Source organism: Cetorhinus maximus, chromosome 4, assembly GCF_964194155.1.
Source record: "Cetorhinus maximus chromosome 4, sCetMax3.hap1.1, whole genome shotgun sequence".
NCBI classification, from domain to species: Eukaryota; Metazoa; Chordata; class Chondrichthyes; order Lamniformes; family Cetorhinidae; genus Cetorhinus; species Cetorhinus maximus.
Window position 1 is genome coordinate 108,879,606 of NC_135882.1, and position 18,211 is coordinate 108,897,816.

The following is an 18,211-nucleotide window of genomic DNA, read 5'->3' on the forward strand; positions in this document are numbered from 1 at the left end:
AGGAGATTTTTTTTCTCAAGAGAGTCTGTGGTATTTGCTTTCTCAGAGAGCAGTGGAGTCTGGATCATATATTCAATGCTCAGTTAGATAGATTCTTGATTGACAAGGGAGTCAAGTGTTATGCGGGGGAGACAGGATAGTAAAAGTTGAGACTAAATTCAGATCAGCCATGATCTTAGTAAATGGCGGAGCAGGCTCAAGGGGCCAAATGGCCTACTCCTGCTCCTAATTCATATGTTCATATGTTACATGATGACAAATTACTCAATTTGCTGAATTCAATTTCAGCACCTTACCATGGTGGGATATGAACTCAAGGCCTAGGGGTTACTAGTCCAGTACTGTACCCTGCAGGCTACCATAATGCCAGTTAACTGCCCAACTTGGCATCCTGAAGTAATGAGTCTTCAAATAAGCACTTCAAAAATGTAACATGCAGTTTCTAATACCACAAGTTTTGTTTCTGAAAGCTTACACATGCCAACTCTCAAAACTTATTAAATCTTAACTTAAAAACCTCCATCTTAAACTTGCCAAATGAAAAGGCCATAAACATGTCATCGGAACACAAGAAATAGGAGGAGTAGGCTATTCGGCATCTTGAGTCTCCTCTGCCAGTCAATTAGATCATGGCTGATCTGATATTACCTTAACTCCACTTTCTTGCCCATCTCCCATAATCCTTAACTCACTTGCTGATCAAACGAACTTCAAACACTAACAACCCACTAAGAGAAGAAATTCCACCTCATCTCCGTTGGAGGAGGTGCTTATTTCAAAACTGCACCCCCTAACTCTAGATTCCCCCACAAGGCGAAACAACCTCTCAACATCTACCCTGTCAAGCCTTCTCAGAATCTTATATGTTTCAATAAAATCACTTCTTATTCTTCTAAAGTCAAAATATATGATACAAACCTAAAGGAAAGAAACAGGAAAAAAAGTAACTGCTTGTGAAATATAAAAAGATGATGGAAAAGGCACAGGGAAAACCAACAACCATACAACCAACAACTTCAACATCCAAACTAAATTAAGTCAGGTCTAATTATATAAGTTTTCTTGGTTAGTTTAGATCAAAGCAGACAAAATTAATTAAAATTGATGTTTCATGCTGCCCCCTGAAATGGAGTTGCTCTCAACTGTGTTCCAATCAATCTTTTGCATCAATTTGCATCAATACCCAGCTTAACCTCTGGAACACAGATTTTTATCCCTTGGCAAATTTTCTGGAAAATAAATTAGAAAAATTCCCACAGGGATTTGCATACATACTTATGTACAATTCTAGAATTGGCTGATCCTCAGCACTACGTAAATTAGGAATTAACCATTTTGTCTTTTCCCAAAAATAAATATGACTTTTTCAACTTCCTCTCAAGGTCTGATTTTAATCCATGAAGGGCCGGTTGTAAAATGCATCTATCAGCAACTTATCCATACAATGAATTACTTTTTTCTTTCTAATGCTGTTTGCTCCTGTTCAATTTGTGCTCTTAATACTAAAAGTAGCATACCTACTAAAGGATGAAAACAGTGCACTCCTAGTTCTGATGAAGAGTCACTGACCTGAAAGGTTAAATCTGTTTCTCTGTCCACATATGTTGCCAGACCTATTTCCAGCATTGTGTTTTTATTTCACATTTCCAGCATCCACAGTGCTTTTGCTCTTGACTCTAATTCACTTCATGTCCTTTTTTTCCCTCAATCCTTACATCTCGTTGGTTAAGAAAGTGGACTGTTGGACATATTGTTCACCAAGGGCCCAGATACCCCACTGTCATTGCCTCAGCTTGCCATTCCAGCAACATGTAGAGCAAAGAATGTGAGCTGAGGGTGAAGGGAAAAATCTAACAAACAGTTTCTTCCAGAAAGAAGTTACACAATGAAACTATTCATGTTTTTCTTTAGTCAGACAATCCCAGTAACTATAAACTTGACACTGTCTGTACAAATTTAAAACTTTTATCATGCAGAAGTTTAATTACAGTGCAGTAGAACTTAGGAGAATATTAATGTATAGAAAGATGAAGTATACTTTTACCATATATTAGAAATATTGGTTTTGTTTAATCCAGGATTTGTATCTTCTTAATAGCAACATTTGTATCAAAATTATTTTAAATATTTCTGAATATTTATGTATATTGTACAATACTCACATCGATTTATGAAGCTGTCAATGTTCTTGTTTTTTCTTAAGGCGGGAAAGTCCAAATCATAAATTAAGGCATCCAAGCTATCCTACAAGAAAAAAATATTTTTAAAAAAATGACAAATGGACTGCAGATCATGTGCAACTTGCAAGAAAACAATAAGATATTATGTTTAAAAGAGTTTATTTCTAGTACTTTATGACAGGTAGTACAATCAGTTAAAGAAAAAAATTAGACTGAACATTGAACTTTCCTTGTCATTCATCAAAACTGATCTGTTGATTATTAAAATGTCAGGGCTCATTATTAGATTCATAAAATAACGTAAGAATTTCCTGAGTTTTGCCCAAAAAATTCAGGCCGACGAATATTTTATGCAGGATGTAATGATCATCTCCAAACATATGTATTGTGAAATAGGAGTACCAAAAATAATTTTTCATCTTAGATCATTATGATGGTTTTCTTCGTCCATTACAAAATAAAAATTGAAAGGTTACAATAGAAATCTGATTATAACGGCGAGTAAAATAGAAGCTAGTAAACTGCATTTAGAACAATGGAGCAGGATTTTGAAATAAGAAGAGACTCAAGAACTTCTTCTTGCTTAGCCTTAATTACCTGTGGAATAAGCAGCCACTAAATGTATTTTGAGTGTGATTAAACAACTTTGGAGCTGTTACAAAGCAAGTTCTACTTCTTACATTAATCCTATAGCACTAACCAGTGAGGGTCCCTAAGGCATGAGATGTAAATAGTGCATGTTTCCGTGCACAGAGCATAATTCCAGTATTGTGTCAAACCTAATGTAAAAGTGTTTGAAGGAGCTTCTGGACACTTTTAAACTAATAGCAATTAATTTAAAATGTTTAAGCATTGTGAACCTGGTAGATTGTCTAACTTGAAACTTAACTGTGGAGAGAGGAGCTCTGCGCATATATGTAAGTACTATTCTGGGAAACCAAACTGAAGTTTCCTTCAGGCAGTATAAACAGAATACTGCCTGGTGAAACAAACTGTAGCCACTAACCTTAAAAGTGGCAACCTAAACATGGTCCCAGGTTTTGTGTTAGGAATGATGATGAAACTGTCAGCGTTCACCACCATTGCTATTCTGAAACCGATGGCAACCTTTGGACTCTACATATGTACAGTTAAAAGTGCAAATCCTGAAGTTGTTGTCATAGATTCTATACTTATAAATACAGTGGGCTGTTGAAGTACCTACAGACTAGAATCAAGTAGAAATTATGGAAATGACAAAAAGTTGCACTTTTTACACAATTAGACACACTGTAAAAACCCTTGAAAACGTTAACACCTCATTGAATGAGGCGTACTAAGTTCAAAACTGCTGAACAACCACTCTGGGCTGAAAAATGAATTTTATCATTTGTGGAATGTCAAATTTCTCCATTATGATAAAAAAAACATTTTTAAAAAAGAATTTTCTTAAAAGTTTATGATATTTAATCTTCAACCTTAATCCCATGTGTATACCCCAAATTTTATTTCACTCTGTGTAAAGTGATCTTAAAATGTTAAGTATAATCAGTGCTTTTAACTTCCTGTTTCCTCTCTGTAAGAATTCTTCAATGTGATTGACTATTTATCCTGCTTGATGATATCACTGTTGCTGGATGCCTGGAGATTACCTTGACTTGGCGCCAAATTCAAATTAACATCAGGAAAGGTGAAATCCACAGACATCACCAAATCTCCTACTGCAAAGCCTGGATCATTATTTTAATTTATTCTAAATTGCTGAAGAGGATTCAAGACTGGTGCTTCGGAAAGTTGTAAAAATACAAGGGCTCAAAATGTAGCTTAATACCATGGTGAATGAAGTTGAGCTTCAGCAACTGAGCGTTAAGAACTCTTGTCCATAAGGGCTGTCTACAGCATAAATCCATTAAGGGAAATAAGATCGATGGATCAAATTGATTTTCCTCATTTCATAATTTTTTCACATTTAAAATTTCCTAGCTAATTAATAAAAAGCTAATTTATAAATTAGTCAGTTTGTTTCAATCTTTATCCTATCTAAAGCAGAAGATTGCGTGATCAGAACTGTCATGAAATCTATTGTGTGCCCCTGGGTGTTAAATTAGCAGTCTGTGAAGATTGTGACATTTAAGGTACAGGATATTCCAATGCTTGTTACATTGGTTCCTGCCTAGTAACAAGGGTGGGACCCCCTGGGAGTGTTTTGACATGTCCCCAGATCAATTCAAGGGTCAGTGAACACCTCTTCTTGAGGCAGTCAGTGTGAGGCAGTCTGGCAGCTAACATGTGTCACAAAGACCAAAGGGACAGAAACAGGACCCAGTTAAGTTAAAGAAAGAGCTGTAGGGAGCAGGCTTTAAGTAAAGAGGGCCATTGGGTCAAGGGTATCCCTTTGGAGCAGTGGTGTTGTGTTTGGCATGGCCATAAATCTGAAAGTGTGCTTGTGAGCTAGCGAGCTAGCGTTGAGCGTACTCTGGAATCCAGGGTGAAGGAATCTCGGAAGGCAAGATTAAAACCCTGTGAGGTTGGTCATTGTTAAAGCCGTGTGAGTGTGTGCAACTTTTGGAGAGAATTCCAAGGAGAGATCTTTGAAGGTGAAGCTGGAATCCCTCATGAGACAGAGCTTCAACAAGATTGTTTGACTTGGTGTTTCCTAACGTCTGAGTGGGTTCTTGAGAAATCCATAGACTCTGTCTTGGTTGCACCTGTCATATTACTCTGTAGTGTGGTGTGTTTGACCTCAGTTCAACTGTTAATTCACAGGTACCTCATACCTACCCCGTTAGAGTGTAAGATACATATTGTATAGTAAAGTTTGTTTTGTTTGTTCAAAATGCATAGAATCTTGCGGCTTCATTCCAAAAACTGATGTCTTGAATCTCATCTTTTATCCACTTTAAACAAAACATTATTGTTCCCTAACTGGATCTCCCCCGCCCCCCCAAACCCCCAAAAGTCCCAGGGTCTGGCCAAGGATCATAACAAAACTATGCATGATGGCTTTATGATACTGGTTAATATGTACAACATATTAATTAAAGAGGTAATTACAAGCTGGATGAGAGAAAAAGCACACAGAGGCACATAGATAACACATTTAGCTATTACTTTTATTGTATATTGGGGTTAGGATTCAAGTCTTTATTACTATTTTGTTTCGCTTTTGCAGTTGGGTGTTGCGAAAATCTGGTTCATGGTATATATGTTTTAGAATATAACTTTTAGTTTTAGAAATTAAAGTTTTAACTTTAGATAAATGGAAAAGGCGCAGTTAAAAAACTGATAAACAATTCTAATGTAAAGGCAAATCAAAGAAGCCTAGGTTTAATTAATCTGTGTTTATCTTACAAGGTCAGGGTTGACAGTGAAAAGAAAAACTTAAACAATAGGTGACCCATTTCTGGACCTCTTGGTCCAGAGCCAGGGTGTCTATCAGATATCTCTATGAAAGAAGCTAAAAGATAGCAATTTCAGCAAACAGGGTTGTAAAACTCCATTGGAGATACAAATTATTCATATGGGTTACAGAATCAAAGCATTGTACTGAAGGTAAAATAATTTGTTTCCATTTCTGTTTGAACCATCCCAAAGTGTGCCATGTTGCCATGGAGCCTTGTTCAGAAGGTTCTTTTGTTTAATTTATCTGTGTGTGTTTGCCAACAGAACGAACAGCTCAGTTTGGGAATAGACAGAGGCAGCTGCATCTTTGGACTGCATCTCAACAAATTGAGAGAGCCAACAGGAGATAATTGTTAGTTAGGCCTATTCTTCAAGCAGAGAAAATACAAACTTCATCATTCACCATATGGAATGCAGATAAGGGCTTAATCTCAGTTTGGATTTCATGAGGGAAAAGCAGCTGGAAGATTTGTTCTACTTTGAAACTAGTGAAACTAGTGAAAGAAATCTACAGTGGCACTCACAGGGCCTTATGGTAGAAAGCAGTCAGCAGAGTTAGTTTGGAAAGCTGTCGGAAGGCAGTTGGGCATCTGCCGGCAAGGACCAGAGGCACCTACAGTCATGAAGTCTGTAAAGAAGAGGTGGAGGGTTGCGTAGCCCAAAAGGTAATGGAAGGACCCCACAGAATCTTACCTTGGAGGACGGCTGGAACACTGAAGAAAATTAAAGTGAATTCTGGAGGGCTGTGGCATATACAGGGATGAAATAAAAAGGAAAACTAAGTTTATAGCATATGTATTTGTAAGCTATAGTGTTTTGTGGTGCTTGCTTTGTTTAATTTCTGTTTAAATACAGCTATGATGCCAGCTAATGTTACTACTGGACAAGTCAGATCCCAGGGTGGAACCTGGCTTGATAGATCCTAACTTTTATTTTTTGTTTAGAAACATGGTGGGTAGCTGCTCAACAGAGTCACAGGAGTCAGCTAATGAACTTTTAACAAAAGAATGAAACACTTCTTAAACAAGAAAAGATGAACTATATTACAATACTCCTTCACCCACAACTATATTTTTACAGATATATACAGATTTGTAAGGATAACACAAAGTTCATGTAAACCAATAGGCGACCTGTGGTCAGGCACACCACACACTGAAACCAAGTGACAGATGCCACCCCGAACAGATGCTTTGGATCTCCCATCAACTACCCCAGACGTTTCTCACACCCTGAGCCAAACCAGTCTCACTGAACTCCGTCTTTCACACGAGGGTTTCCAATCTCCACTCTCGAAGAACTTGCTTTGGAATCTTCTCCCAAATGGTGCTTTCTCTCAGACGTCTTCCCCAAGCGTCCACCCCCAGGGTTTCAAACTCCCCTTCTGATGTTCCTCTCCCCCAGGTCGTCACGTGCATTCACGTTTCGCCTTCCATACGCTCTGTCTCAGATACTCAGCTGTGCCAACAGAACAGCACTGCTTCATATGCCTATAGTAAGGAGTCAGAAATCTTTGGCTGTCTCCTCGAATATTCTGGCTTCTCACAAGCCTATTTTGCTTTAAGTCTGCATCCTGCAGTTTTGCCTCTTTAAACTTGGAGCCTTCCTCTGCTCCTTGCTCTTAACTTCATTTAACAGACCCTTTTCCAGATTCCTGTTCTTTTCCTTTGACTAGAAGGTCTTCTTGGGACCGCAACCGGCCCCCTTCATCTGTTCTTTGGGGAAATCTGCTTCCTGCAGCTCCCTCCTATCCAGCTTCTCCTAGCTCGTTTCCAACTAAACTGAAACTACTTTTCTGTTTTTCTGTCACTGAGCACCTCCTGTTGCTAGGCAACAGCCCAGTTTTTCTACTTTGCTTTAACTTCCCTAAACCACTTCGAGAGTCGTAAAACCCCATTAAAAATGTAGGTACACAAACAAAGCCTTCAGATTTGCAGGCAACTTTTAAAAGGAAACTAAAACTTAAATATCCCCCTTTCTTAACACACCAATACAGGAACACAAATTAAACTTAAACTTAAAGCTAAAATTCATTCCTAACACCCACAAATAAAAAAATAACTTAGTTCCTGACAATACAACAAAGGTTGTTTTTGTTTAAAAATATGAAATCTTGTGGTATAGTTCTGTCGATTAATTCCTGGGTGTTTGGATTTCTTCTTTAAACGTCAATGGTCCCTAACCAAATCATTACAAGGGAAAAATAATACTCAATTAAAAGGAGATATATTCTGACAATAGTCATCAGGAAATCAGTTATCCAATACCTCCCAGGTGGACTTGAGTGCCTATTGCTTTTAGAATCTAGTGTGTAATCGTTATTTTGGAAATGCATTAAGTTTGATAGGAAACTGCCCATTTATAAGCTTGTTTTACTTCAGTAGTTATAAGTATAAAATAAGATCGAACACAGACAAATATCTTGATTTTATACCATATGCATTGTTCAATTTATGTGAACAAGAAATACTGACCAAAATCGAAGTTGTATACAACAGTGCACAGCCATAAATCATTATTCACGGGTGAATTCAGTAACAAACACATAAGGCTAGGATTTGCTGTAGCAAGGCATCTGACAGTGTCTGCCATTTGTTAGGCACATCCCTTCACACTACGGGCAGAATTTTCCGTTTTTCGGGCCGGCCAGCCGGCTTGACCCAACCACAGGCGGGAGCGGAGCCGTTCGCTGCCAGCAATAGGGGCCACGCCGCCATTTTACGTGGGCAGGCCAATTAAGGCCCGCCCTGTGTGATGTCCACCGGGAAGCGCTATGCGCTCCCTTTGCGGGTGGGGGGGGGGGGGAATCCCTAAAATCGAGAGTGCGCTCTTTCGCGCATGTGCACGAAAGAGCGCACATCTCCCTGAGGCTAAGTGCAGCCTCAGGGAGACTGCCTCAACTTTTAAAAATATTAAAAATAGAGAAAAGAAAAATCCCTTACGTGTCCCCTCATGTGACAATGTCACATGAGTTGGGACATGTTCATAATTTACAGAACGACTTTATTACCATTTTTAAAACCCTACACGAAACCTCATCCTGCCGCTGGATGAGGTTTCATGTGTTTCTAGTTGCTGCCAGGGCTCCTAGCCAACCCGCCAACCTTAAGGTTGGACGGGCAGGTCCTTTAATTGGTTAATTGATCCTGTCAATGGCCTCAAGTGGCCATTGACAGGTCGGCGGGCCCGCAGCTGATTTTGCTGCGCCCCCGCCTTCCTGAAAATTTAAATGGGGCAGGGTGACATCAGGGGTTCCGCCCAACGTCATCCCGCTCGCCGACGGTAAAATTCTGCCCTACAACTCAAAATTTTCATTGTCCACACAATGCTAAAAGTACGAATTGATCATGGCACAGTGAGGGAAACAGGACATCTAGGACCTGAGCGAACAGGGCAGTGAAGGACTGAGAAGGAGGGAGAATGAAAAGCAATGACTTCAATGTCAAATCAGGAACAGAAAGATAAATACTGAGGGAAAGAAAGATTGGATTGAGAAAGAGAAAAAAGATGGAAAGGAAAAGGCTAATTTAAAATGACATTAAATGACACTAAAAAAAAAATCAAAACCTTCATCTTCAGCACAAGACAGTTTGACTGGCAGTCATTAACACATCACATCAATAAAAGGGTACCTGCCACAGAAAGTTAAATCATGTCATTGCAAAGCGCAAGTCTAATTAACAATTAGTGAGCAAATGCAACAAGTTCCTAAACAAAGATGGGGAGGCTAAGTGCAAAATGCCTTTTTGGTGAAGTTAACAATGCAACGGCACAACTTGGATAGCAACTTTTCAATATTCAACTTAACCACACATCTTACCATATCGTTTCCTTAAAAATAACACAGCCTTCACACTGACAGTAAATTCTGGCCCATAGTTTTCTATCTCTGCACCACACCTTACATATCTGGCATCAAGTCATGAATGACCCAGAACTTTCACTAACTTACTGACAAGATTAAAGGTAAGCTGTTGAATACTAGCCATAAGTTCTGCATCCCAGTCCGATTTCATCACCCAGCCCACTTAGGTGTCGATTCATGGTACACAACATCTTGTTTGACTTTGAGATGAGCTTCAAACATCATACCCAATCATGCCAGATTATTTCAACCTCAGCCCCCGCTTCTCCTGAAACACTCCTCTTATCTTTGTGATTTCCAGGATAGACTTTGGGAATGTCCTACTTATAGCTCTCTCCAGCTTTACCCTACATAAGGAATTTTCGCAAAACTGGAATTCAAGTACTTTTCTAATATTGCTCAGCATTCATTTCTGTCTCTGAAGCAGCTTTGGACATTTTTGCTAGATCAAAGATGCAATATAGATTCAAATGAGAGTAGAATATCAAACACACATCCTTCAACTTACGCAGCATCTTTAACATAGCGAAATTTCCAAGGCACACCACAAATAGCAAGTAAAGGAAGGCGAGGAGAGAGGAAATCAGAGGGCTCAACAACTTGCATTCATATAGCACCTTTAACATAGTAAAACGTCTCCAGATGCTTCAAAGGAGTGTTAACAAAATTAAGGATGCAAGGGTTATGGGGGGCAGACAGGAAAGTGGACATGAGGCCACAGCCAGATCAGCCACGATCTTATCAAATGGCACAGCAGGCTTGAGGGGCTGAATGGCTTACTCCTGCTCCTAGTTCTTGCGTAAACACAGTCACATAAGGAGATTTTAGGACAGGTGACCAAAAGTTTAGTCATAGGTAGATTTTAAAGGAGTATCTTAAAATGAAGGGGAAAGGTAAAGTGGAGGGAGGTAGAGTGGAAGAAAAATTCCATAGTTTAGGGTCGAGGCAGGTGAACGCATTGCTGCCAACGGGGAACGATGAAAACTGATGACGCACAAGAGTTGGACAAGTGCAGAGATGCTGGAGGGGTGTAGGGAACACACCCTCTATTTTTTGTTTGTAACGAGTGGTTGATTTGTTTAAGCGCATGGATCCTTTAGATTTTTCTGCATAACCATGCACGTGCAGTAACTTGATTGATTTGTGCTGCACTAGCACAGGAACTTCCGGGTTGCTGCACAGTTGTGCAGCTTAGAGAGAATATTGTTTGTAGGGCTGAAGGAGGTTACAGAGATGACAAGGTCCTAGCCAAAATACTTCAATGTTCCAAATTCATGGGAAAACAGAATTTGTGCAAATCATGGGTCTTAAGGGGAAGAAATAGGAGGAAAGGGAAGTAACAGGGAAGGGCAGAGAGCTAATTAAGTGGATTCAAATAACAGAGAAACAAAAAATAAAGGCTTGAAGCAACACACAAAGTACAAGTAAAATGAAAATAATGATGGAAGTATTTACTAATATCTAAGTATGTGCATCCCATCAATTCTAGATTTCACAGAGACATACAATAAAAAAATAAGCAGAGAGCAATTACTCCCCTAGAGGAAAAAAAGTAGAAATTTATCTTTTGGTTACTTTCAAACTAATAGCTGCCATTTCTCCATTTTGACAGCTAATGCAAGGTGCATAATACAGAATGGTCAAAGATGAGGAAGAAAACACAGAACAGTTTGAATATAATTATTTTTGTGCCCTGGCCATCAGCCAGTCAAACTCACCTAAGACTGTGTTCCACAGGTGATATTGGAGATTTGCACTTATTCTCAGAATGGGACTTGACCACTGCATACTGGAGTAATTAAGTCACCCTAATAAGTAATGTTATGCACAAATTTGTAGTGAAAGTCATTTTACTTTCAACTGTGCAAACTCTGACCACAGGCTAATGGATAGAATAACTGTGCTTTTTTTAATGTTCTGTAAAGTATTTCTTCCCTATTTGTGACTATTCTGTATCTTCCACCTTACCATGGTGCCAGAGAAGATGAGGCCATTTTCTTTCTAAATGAATTGAATGAGAAATGAATATGGATAGTTAAAACTTTTTCTTATTAATCATCAGTCCCTAGAACAAACTGTCTGCGCTTTGAAACTTTGTCCCACAAAAAGATTGTGTGAAATCAAAATTTCACATCTGTATAGGAGGGTGTGGTTCTTTTGTTGGGGTGAGGTAGAGTAGAAGCGGATTTAGTGTGGTCAATGCCATACTAGACCTTGGAGCACATAATATTTATGTTGATAACAAAAGTGACACACTCAATCCCTTGAATACTTACCATGCCAAGCACAACAAAATTCCCTATATTAAACAAGGTTCCTATTTAAAACTGTTAATTTTATGAGGCACTACAGTTATCAAAGGCAATAGACAATTGACCCCATTCCATCAATGAAATAAAAATCAAATAGAAAATCCCAAATTGTATCTGAAAGCTTGTTTGTTTCAATGCTTTGTAAACATCACTGGGCACATGAGACCAATCTAAGGCTGAACATGCTCAAAGGTGGGTCAGCACCATGTTGTGGAATACGTGGAACTCGACAAGGCACAGACATCCTGGTCACCCACAGTATCCGGATCTATCTCCAACCATTTATACACGACTTACCGCTGGACCAAGATAGGTCAGGACAAGAGAGTGAGGCTAATGATGGACAATTCTCCCTTACTATGATCCCATTCATGTACATGTTCATCATATTCATGTTCAGGGCTGCATGGTAGCATCAACCCTCTTCAGCATGTTTTTCTCTGTCATGCTCTCCAATGCCTTCCACGATGATAAGCCTGGCACTAAAATCAGGTACTGCATGGACGGGAAGCTGCTCACTTTGAGACGACTCCAGGCAAAGAACAAGGTCTCCAAGTTCATAGTTTGTGATTTCCTGTTTGCCAATGACTGTGCACTAGCTGCCGGTTCAGAGCGGGACGTGCCATGGAGCATGGATTCATTCTTTAATGCATGCAACAACTCCAGCCTTACAATCAGAACAAAGAAAACTGAATTAATGTACCAGCCTGCCCCAAGAAAGCCTGATCTCAAGTTAAAGATTTCAGCTCATGACCAGAACCTGTCAGTAGTGGATAAGCTCGGTTCTTACTTTCTCGAGCTGTCTATTTTGATGATGTAACACATGTAAGAATTGCCAAAAAAGTGTAGCCTTCAGCGGACTTCGAACATCAATCTGGGAATGAAGAGGAGTAAGTCTGCCTACCAAACTGGAAGTCTATACAGTAAAAGTCCTGCTAACTCTGCTCCACACATGCAAGATTTGCACTGTGTGCCAGCGCCACGCCAAGAAGCTCAAGCACTTTCACCTGAGCTGCCTTTGCTAGTTGAAGATCAGATGGCAGGATAAAATACCAGACACTGAGGTGCTCACCCAAGCTGGCATGCCAAGCATCGACACCATATTGAGACAGTCACAACTGAGTCAGGCTGGTCAGTGGTTACTAAAGTGAATCTTCTATGGAGAGCTCGAGTCTAGGGTGCACTCTCATAGCGGTCAAAGGAAGTGCTACAAAGACACTCTGAGAACTTCACTTAGGAATTATGATATAGACTTCAAGTCCTGGGAGTAGCTTGCCCAGGGTTGCTGCACCTGATGCAACAAAATAAAAACGGTGAAGCTTCCTTCAAAAACAAGCACACATCAGAGGCAGAGGGAAAACACAAGGAGAGGAAATCCCAAGCCAGCAACTCGTCCAAAACTTGATTGTCTGTAGTATCCTGTCTGATTTGCAGCAGAACCTTCCAGGCACTGATCGGCCTCAACAGTCACCTATGTACCCGCCAGAACCCTACTAAACAGCCCAGATGATGGACATGCCCATCTTCATCTTGAAGGATGAATAAGACAAGATGTGCTAGTGCCTCAACACACTGTCATGAGACTTTTTATTAAAGTTGTAGACCTTGTATCAGCTTCTTCACCCTAAGTTAGCTAACTAAAAAAATCACACTGCAGAAGTTGAGGTCATCCAGCATTATTAGTCTCTTTAACAATAATAGCCGAATACAAACCACAGGCGACCACACTCAAGTGTAATCTGTTATTATAATCCTTCTGGATTGTAAGTTAACACTGTAGCCATAAAGGGAACAGAGTACACCTAGTTGGAACAAAAAACCAAGACACTATGCCTATACAAACCATTGGCTGAACCACAGTTAGAATACTACATCTGGTCTTGTGCACCCTAATTTAAGATAGATGTCAACGGCAGTGAAAGATAGGTTTTCAAAGTTAAGAAGAGTTCTAACAAGGTAAATTATGGAGAACTAGTTCCATTGCTTGGAATGTAGCTTATTCAAAGACATAAATATATCAAAGGAGTGAAGGTAAAGGTTAAGAAAAATTATTAATGCAGATAGTTGTTAGAACATGGAATGCATTACCCAGTGGTGGAAGTGGAATCCATAAAAGCTTTTAAAAGAGAATTGGATAATTATGTGACTAAAGGGTGATGGCAGGGGGATGAGAGCAAGTGAATAGCACTTTCATAGAGCTGGAACACAGATGTTGAAGCAAATGTTGTAAAACTTGAAAAATAATACAATTCTGGAGAGTCTAACAAAAAGCAAAGAATTCTGTAAAATATGTCAGGTGGACACAGACACAAATGGTAGAAGTAATTTAGTGCAGACAAGTTTTAAGTAATGCATTTTGGAAGAATAGCATGGAATAGTAGTACATACTCAATGGAAAGTTGCTTAAGAAGATGGGAAGAGGGAAACCTAGCAGTTCAAATGCTTGATTCCTTGAAAGCGGAAGTAAACAGTTATAAAAAAGGCAAGTAGGAGGAGGCATATTTTTATACTCACTGTGTACCCGAATGCAGATATGTAGTATGTCAGTACATTTGGAATCTTAATTTAATATTGTCAGTATGGCGAAACTGGCCATTTTTAAAATTTACATCCATGCAAGAATGGCAGCCCATAATATATTTGCTTACACACACATTTTTCTTGCTTTACCATGTCTTGCTGTAGCATAAAGTAAAATCTGAACATTTTTACATTAAATTTGAACTTCAAGCACAGAGGTCTCAAAAATGCAAATAACGGTAAAATAGAATCTAAACAGTACACTAGTGAGTCAAAAATCTAAACTAGCTTTATGCTTGATGTGCAAAATAGTGCATGGATAGATGAATGAAATGTGGATTGTCACAAAGCCATACAGGGAAGGGGCACAAGTATGATACAAACTAGTAACAGTGACTCTAGACTAATAATTTTAAAATATAACACAAACTTCAAATGGTGATAGTAAAAGGATTTATCTTACATTTAACAGCAATATTGTGCTTTGTAAGTAATTTACTGCCTCGAAACAAACTTTCTGATCAGTCACTGTACAAGCACAAACACTTCAAAGTTATTAACTTTGCATGACTGATGGAACCAATGAACAACTGAAATGAAAAATACGTGTGATTCAAACAGTGGTAGCAGGTGCTGAAATCCAGCCTTTAGAAATGGTAGAGTTAAAACAAGTGCATTTAAAAACACTATTATATGGTTCCTCTACATTTGTAGATAAACAACATTAAACTACAGAATTATTACAAAAATAGTAGGATTTGGGTACATATTACATATGAAGTCTCACTATCATTCAAGTTAATTAATGTTTAACTTTGTTCAATTTTAATATTTGGAGGGGAAATTCAAATTCAGAACTGAACCCAAAAATCAAAATTCATAAATGGACAAGCAAATGTATTTTTATTTTCCTTTAAGGGGGAGTAGTGGGGTATTATCCTTTTTATTTATTTTTAGCACATTTTAAAGTGGCTGCAGTTTTTGCAGAAGCAGGGCCACTTAGAGAAAATAAATTAGCTACTAGTAAAAATTTAGCATCAACAATGCCATAGTCCTTTTTCATTTATAGACAATGCTGAAGGAGTTCCAAATGAACTCCTAAGTATGTTTGCATAGCTTACTGCCATAACACTAGCCTACACTGCCACAGTAACATCCCTAAGCAGGGAGATGCATGAAACAAGTTATTTAAAATAAATTTGATTGGTTCACAAAAGGGATAGGAAAAGCAGAGAGGGAATGGTGCATTTATAATATTTTTGGAGCTTACTTAAGCAGCATTGCAGCTTCAGTTGCTGATATTGTCACATGTTGCCACTCAAGGTGAGTGTCGGGAATTTCTGGGCTTCACTCAGAGGTTTCCTCAAGCATACTACAGTCATAAGCAGGCAACAAGCCCAGAAACAGGATCTGTACATATATTTGCCATTAATTTTACATAGATTATCACAAATCTAAGTTCCACAAATTCTTAGTCCTGTAACCATTTAACCATGCTTAAGTAGGTTGAAGAATTTAAGGCATGATCTAATTGAACAATGGAACAGACTTGAAGGACTGAATGGTGTTACAGTTCCAATGTCAGATCTTAGGGTGAAACCTGGCTTGAAAGATTCTAACTTTGTTTTTTTTGGAGGAGAGTTACTGAGCAAATTCACAGGAGTCTGCTGATGAACTTTTAACATATATTAACTAAGAAAAAAAATGAACCATATTACAGCAGACAAAAAGATTGAAAAGATCTCAATACCAACACAAGAAAATGATTCAAATCACACTATTCCTTTACCCCAGCAATATCTTTACAGGCACATATAAATGCAGAAAGATAAACAATTTACAATAACTATCTTATACTCTAAAATTCAGGGTGAGTATGAGGTACACGTGAAAAAACAGACAAACTATGGTCAGACACACCACACTCCAAATTAAACGACAAATGCGACCAAAGTAGATTCCATGGATTTCTCAACAACCAGACATATATCACATTATTAGCCAACCAGTCTCACAGAAACTTTGCCTTTTTCACGAGGATTTCCAATCTCCACATTTAAAGAACTCGGCTTGGAATTCCCTTCAAGTGCTGTTACCACTCGGACAGTTGCAACAATGGCCCACCTTGCAGGGTTTCTATCTCATCTTCCGAGATTCCTTTCCTCTGGATCTCCAAATACACTCAAACTTCACCTTCCAAGCACACTTTCAGATCCTTGGCCATGCCAAGCAGGTCCCCACTGCTCCAAAAAGCCTGCAATAAGGAGTCACTAACCTTCAGCTGCCTCCTCAGATCCTCAGGGCTTCTCTCAATCCCACTTTACTTCAAGTCTGCTCCTCACAGCTCTCTCTTTAAGTCAGAGCCTATTGCTCTGCTTCTCTCTTCCAACTTGATGACTGGGACCTCTTTCTAATCCCTGTTTTAGTCCCAGATTGGGACCTCTCCCTATCCCCCTCCCCATGTCCTGCTTCCTGGGACAGCTTCTCGGTAATGGCACTCCAGTTCAGGTCACCTGACCTGCATTTCACACCTTCTGCGCAGGCTTGCAAGGCCGGGTCCCAGCCTAAAGATGGTGGGAGACATCAACTGCACATGTGCAGCCACTTCCTGGCTGGTACATGCACAGGAGACCCAAGACCCACTAGGAACTGGTGTTTCTAACCTCTGAGTTAAGAAGTCAAGTTTCGTAACAATGGCTTACTTTCCTCCCTATGATACGGCTGCTGCAGACCCACAACACAGAGGTTGTAGACTTGATGGGATGGGTGGTTCCCAGTAAATAATCACAAAGAATGCAAGAAAGGCCAAGGGTCTACTAGAGCTCCTCCTGCCTGCCAAATTTTTAAGTGCAAATGTTCATATCAGCAGCTTATTCTAAAGGAATTTTGTCTACATTGTACACAGGTATATTAAATGCCGCAAATTTTGCTTCCTGGTCCGAGACCCTGACAAGAGGTATCTAAGATCACTGAAGGTTAAAATTCCTTTGGTCTTCTGGAATAAATGTCGAAACTATAACAGCAGGGCACATTAGCTTAATTCCACGTTGTTAAATGGAGATCAGCATGTAACATTTATCTACTAATTTCTCAATCATAGACTGGCCAGCAAAAATAGGCAAATTGTCCAAATAGAACCGATGGTGAGGAAGGACAACCCACAGCACTTTTACTCTATTTCTGGCAACCGATTCAAAAGTGAGAATGGACTTTTGAGGAAGGTAGAAAGACAACCTTTTAAATTAGCAGCATAGTTTTTGGGTTTTTGCACTAGGTATATTCTCAAGTTCAGAACTATCAGTCATTGCTGTAAGTGGATCCCATGTTCCTTTTGAATCAGGGTTTGCCCAACATCTAGAGAAACAAAAGCAAAAGCAAAGCAGATCATAATCCTTACTTTCTACACTCATTACTAGAGAATTACATAGCACCACCTAAATTCTCCTCTCTGTATAGCAGGGGTGAGGAACCCCCAGCCCAGGGGCTGGATCCTGTGCATTCCACTTTTTCATCCGGCCCGCAGTGAGATTTCAAATAAAAATTACGTGCATATGATGCATATGTCTCCACTATATTAGGCCTCACACTTCCCAGCCCATCGCCGGAAAGCTGTCAAAATATGGCCCCACCCCCTTGCATGCTGCAATCTGGGCCAGACGCCGCCTTGTTCTGACATCTGAGCCTCAGCCACATCGCCTGAGGCCCAGGCTGTGGGGAGAGAATAAGGCCCGAGATCCGGGAGAAGGAGCACAGGGCAGAAACAGGAAGCAGCTGCTGCCGATCGGGTGGTGCAGCGCGAGTAACCTGGGGCAGGGGAGAAAGGGAGCAGCACACCCGGCTTCACTGGCAGCTCACCCACCCTCCCAGTTCCACTGGTGTCCCAGGAAGGGGCTCAGCCCCTGCAGACTGAGGAAGAGGCCCAGGCTCCAGGCCCAGTTGCAGCCTCGGACTGG

General features: G+C 39.8%; 1 protein-coding gene across 2 annotated transcripts in view; it reads right to left on the reverse strand.

Moving 5' to 3' along the window:
- The window catches only part of rock1 (Rho-associated, coiled-coil containing protein kinase 1), a 224,903-nt gene that overhangs the window by 141,582 nt on the left and 65,110 nt on the right, over nucleotides 1–18,211 (reverse strand). For both annotated transcript variants that reach the window (XM_078540622.1, XM_078540621.1), the window contains one exon: nucleotides 2,163–2,244. Coding sequence is in view for 1 of the 2 variants with exons in the window: in XM_078540621.1 (XP_078396747.1) it covers nucleotides 2,163–2,244 (82 nt within the window). In the remaining variant the exon portion in view is untranslated. The remainder of the gene's footprint in view (nucleotides 1–2,162; nucleotides 2,245–18,211) is intronic.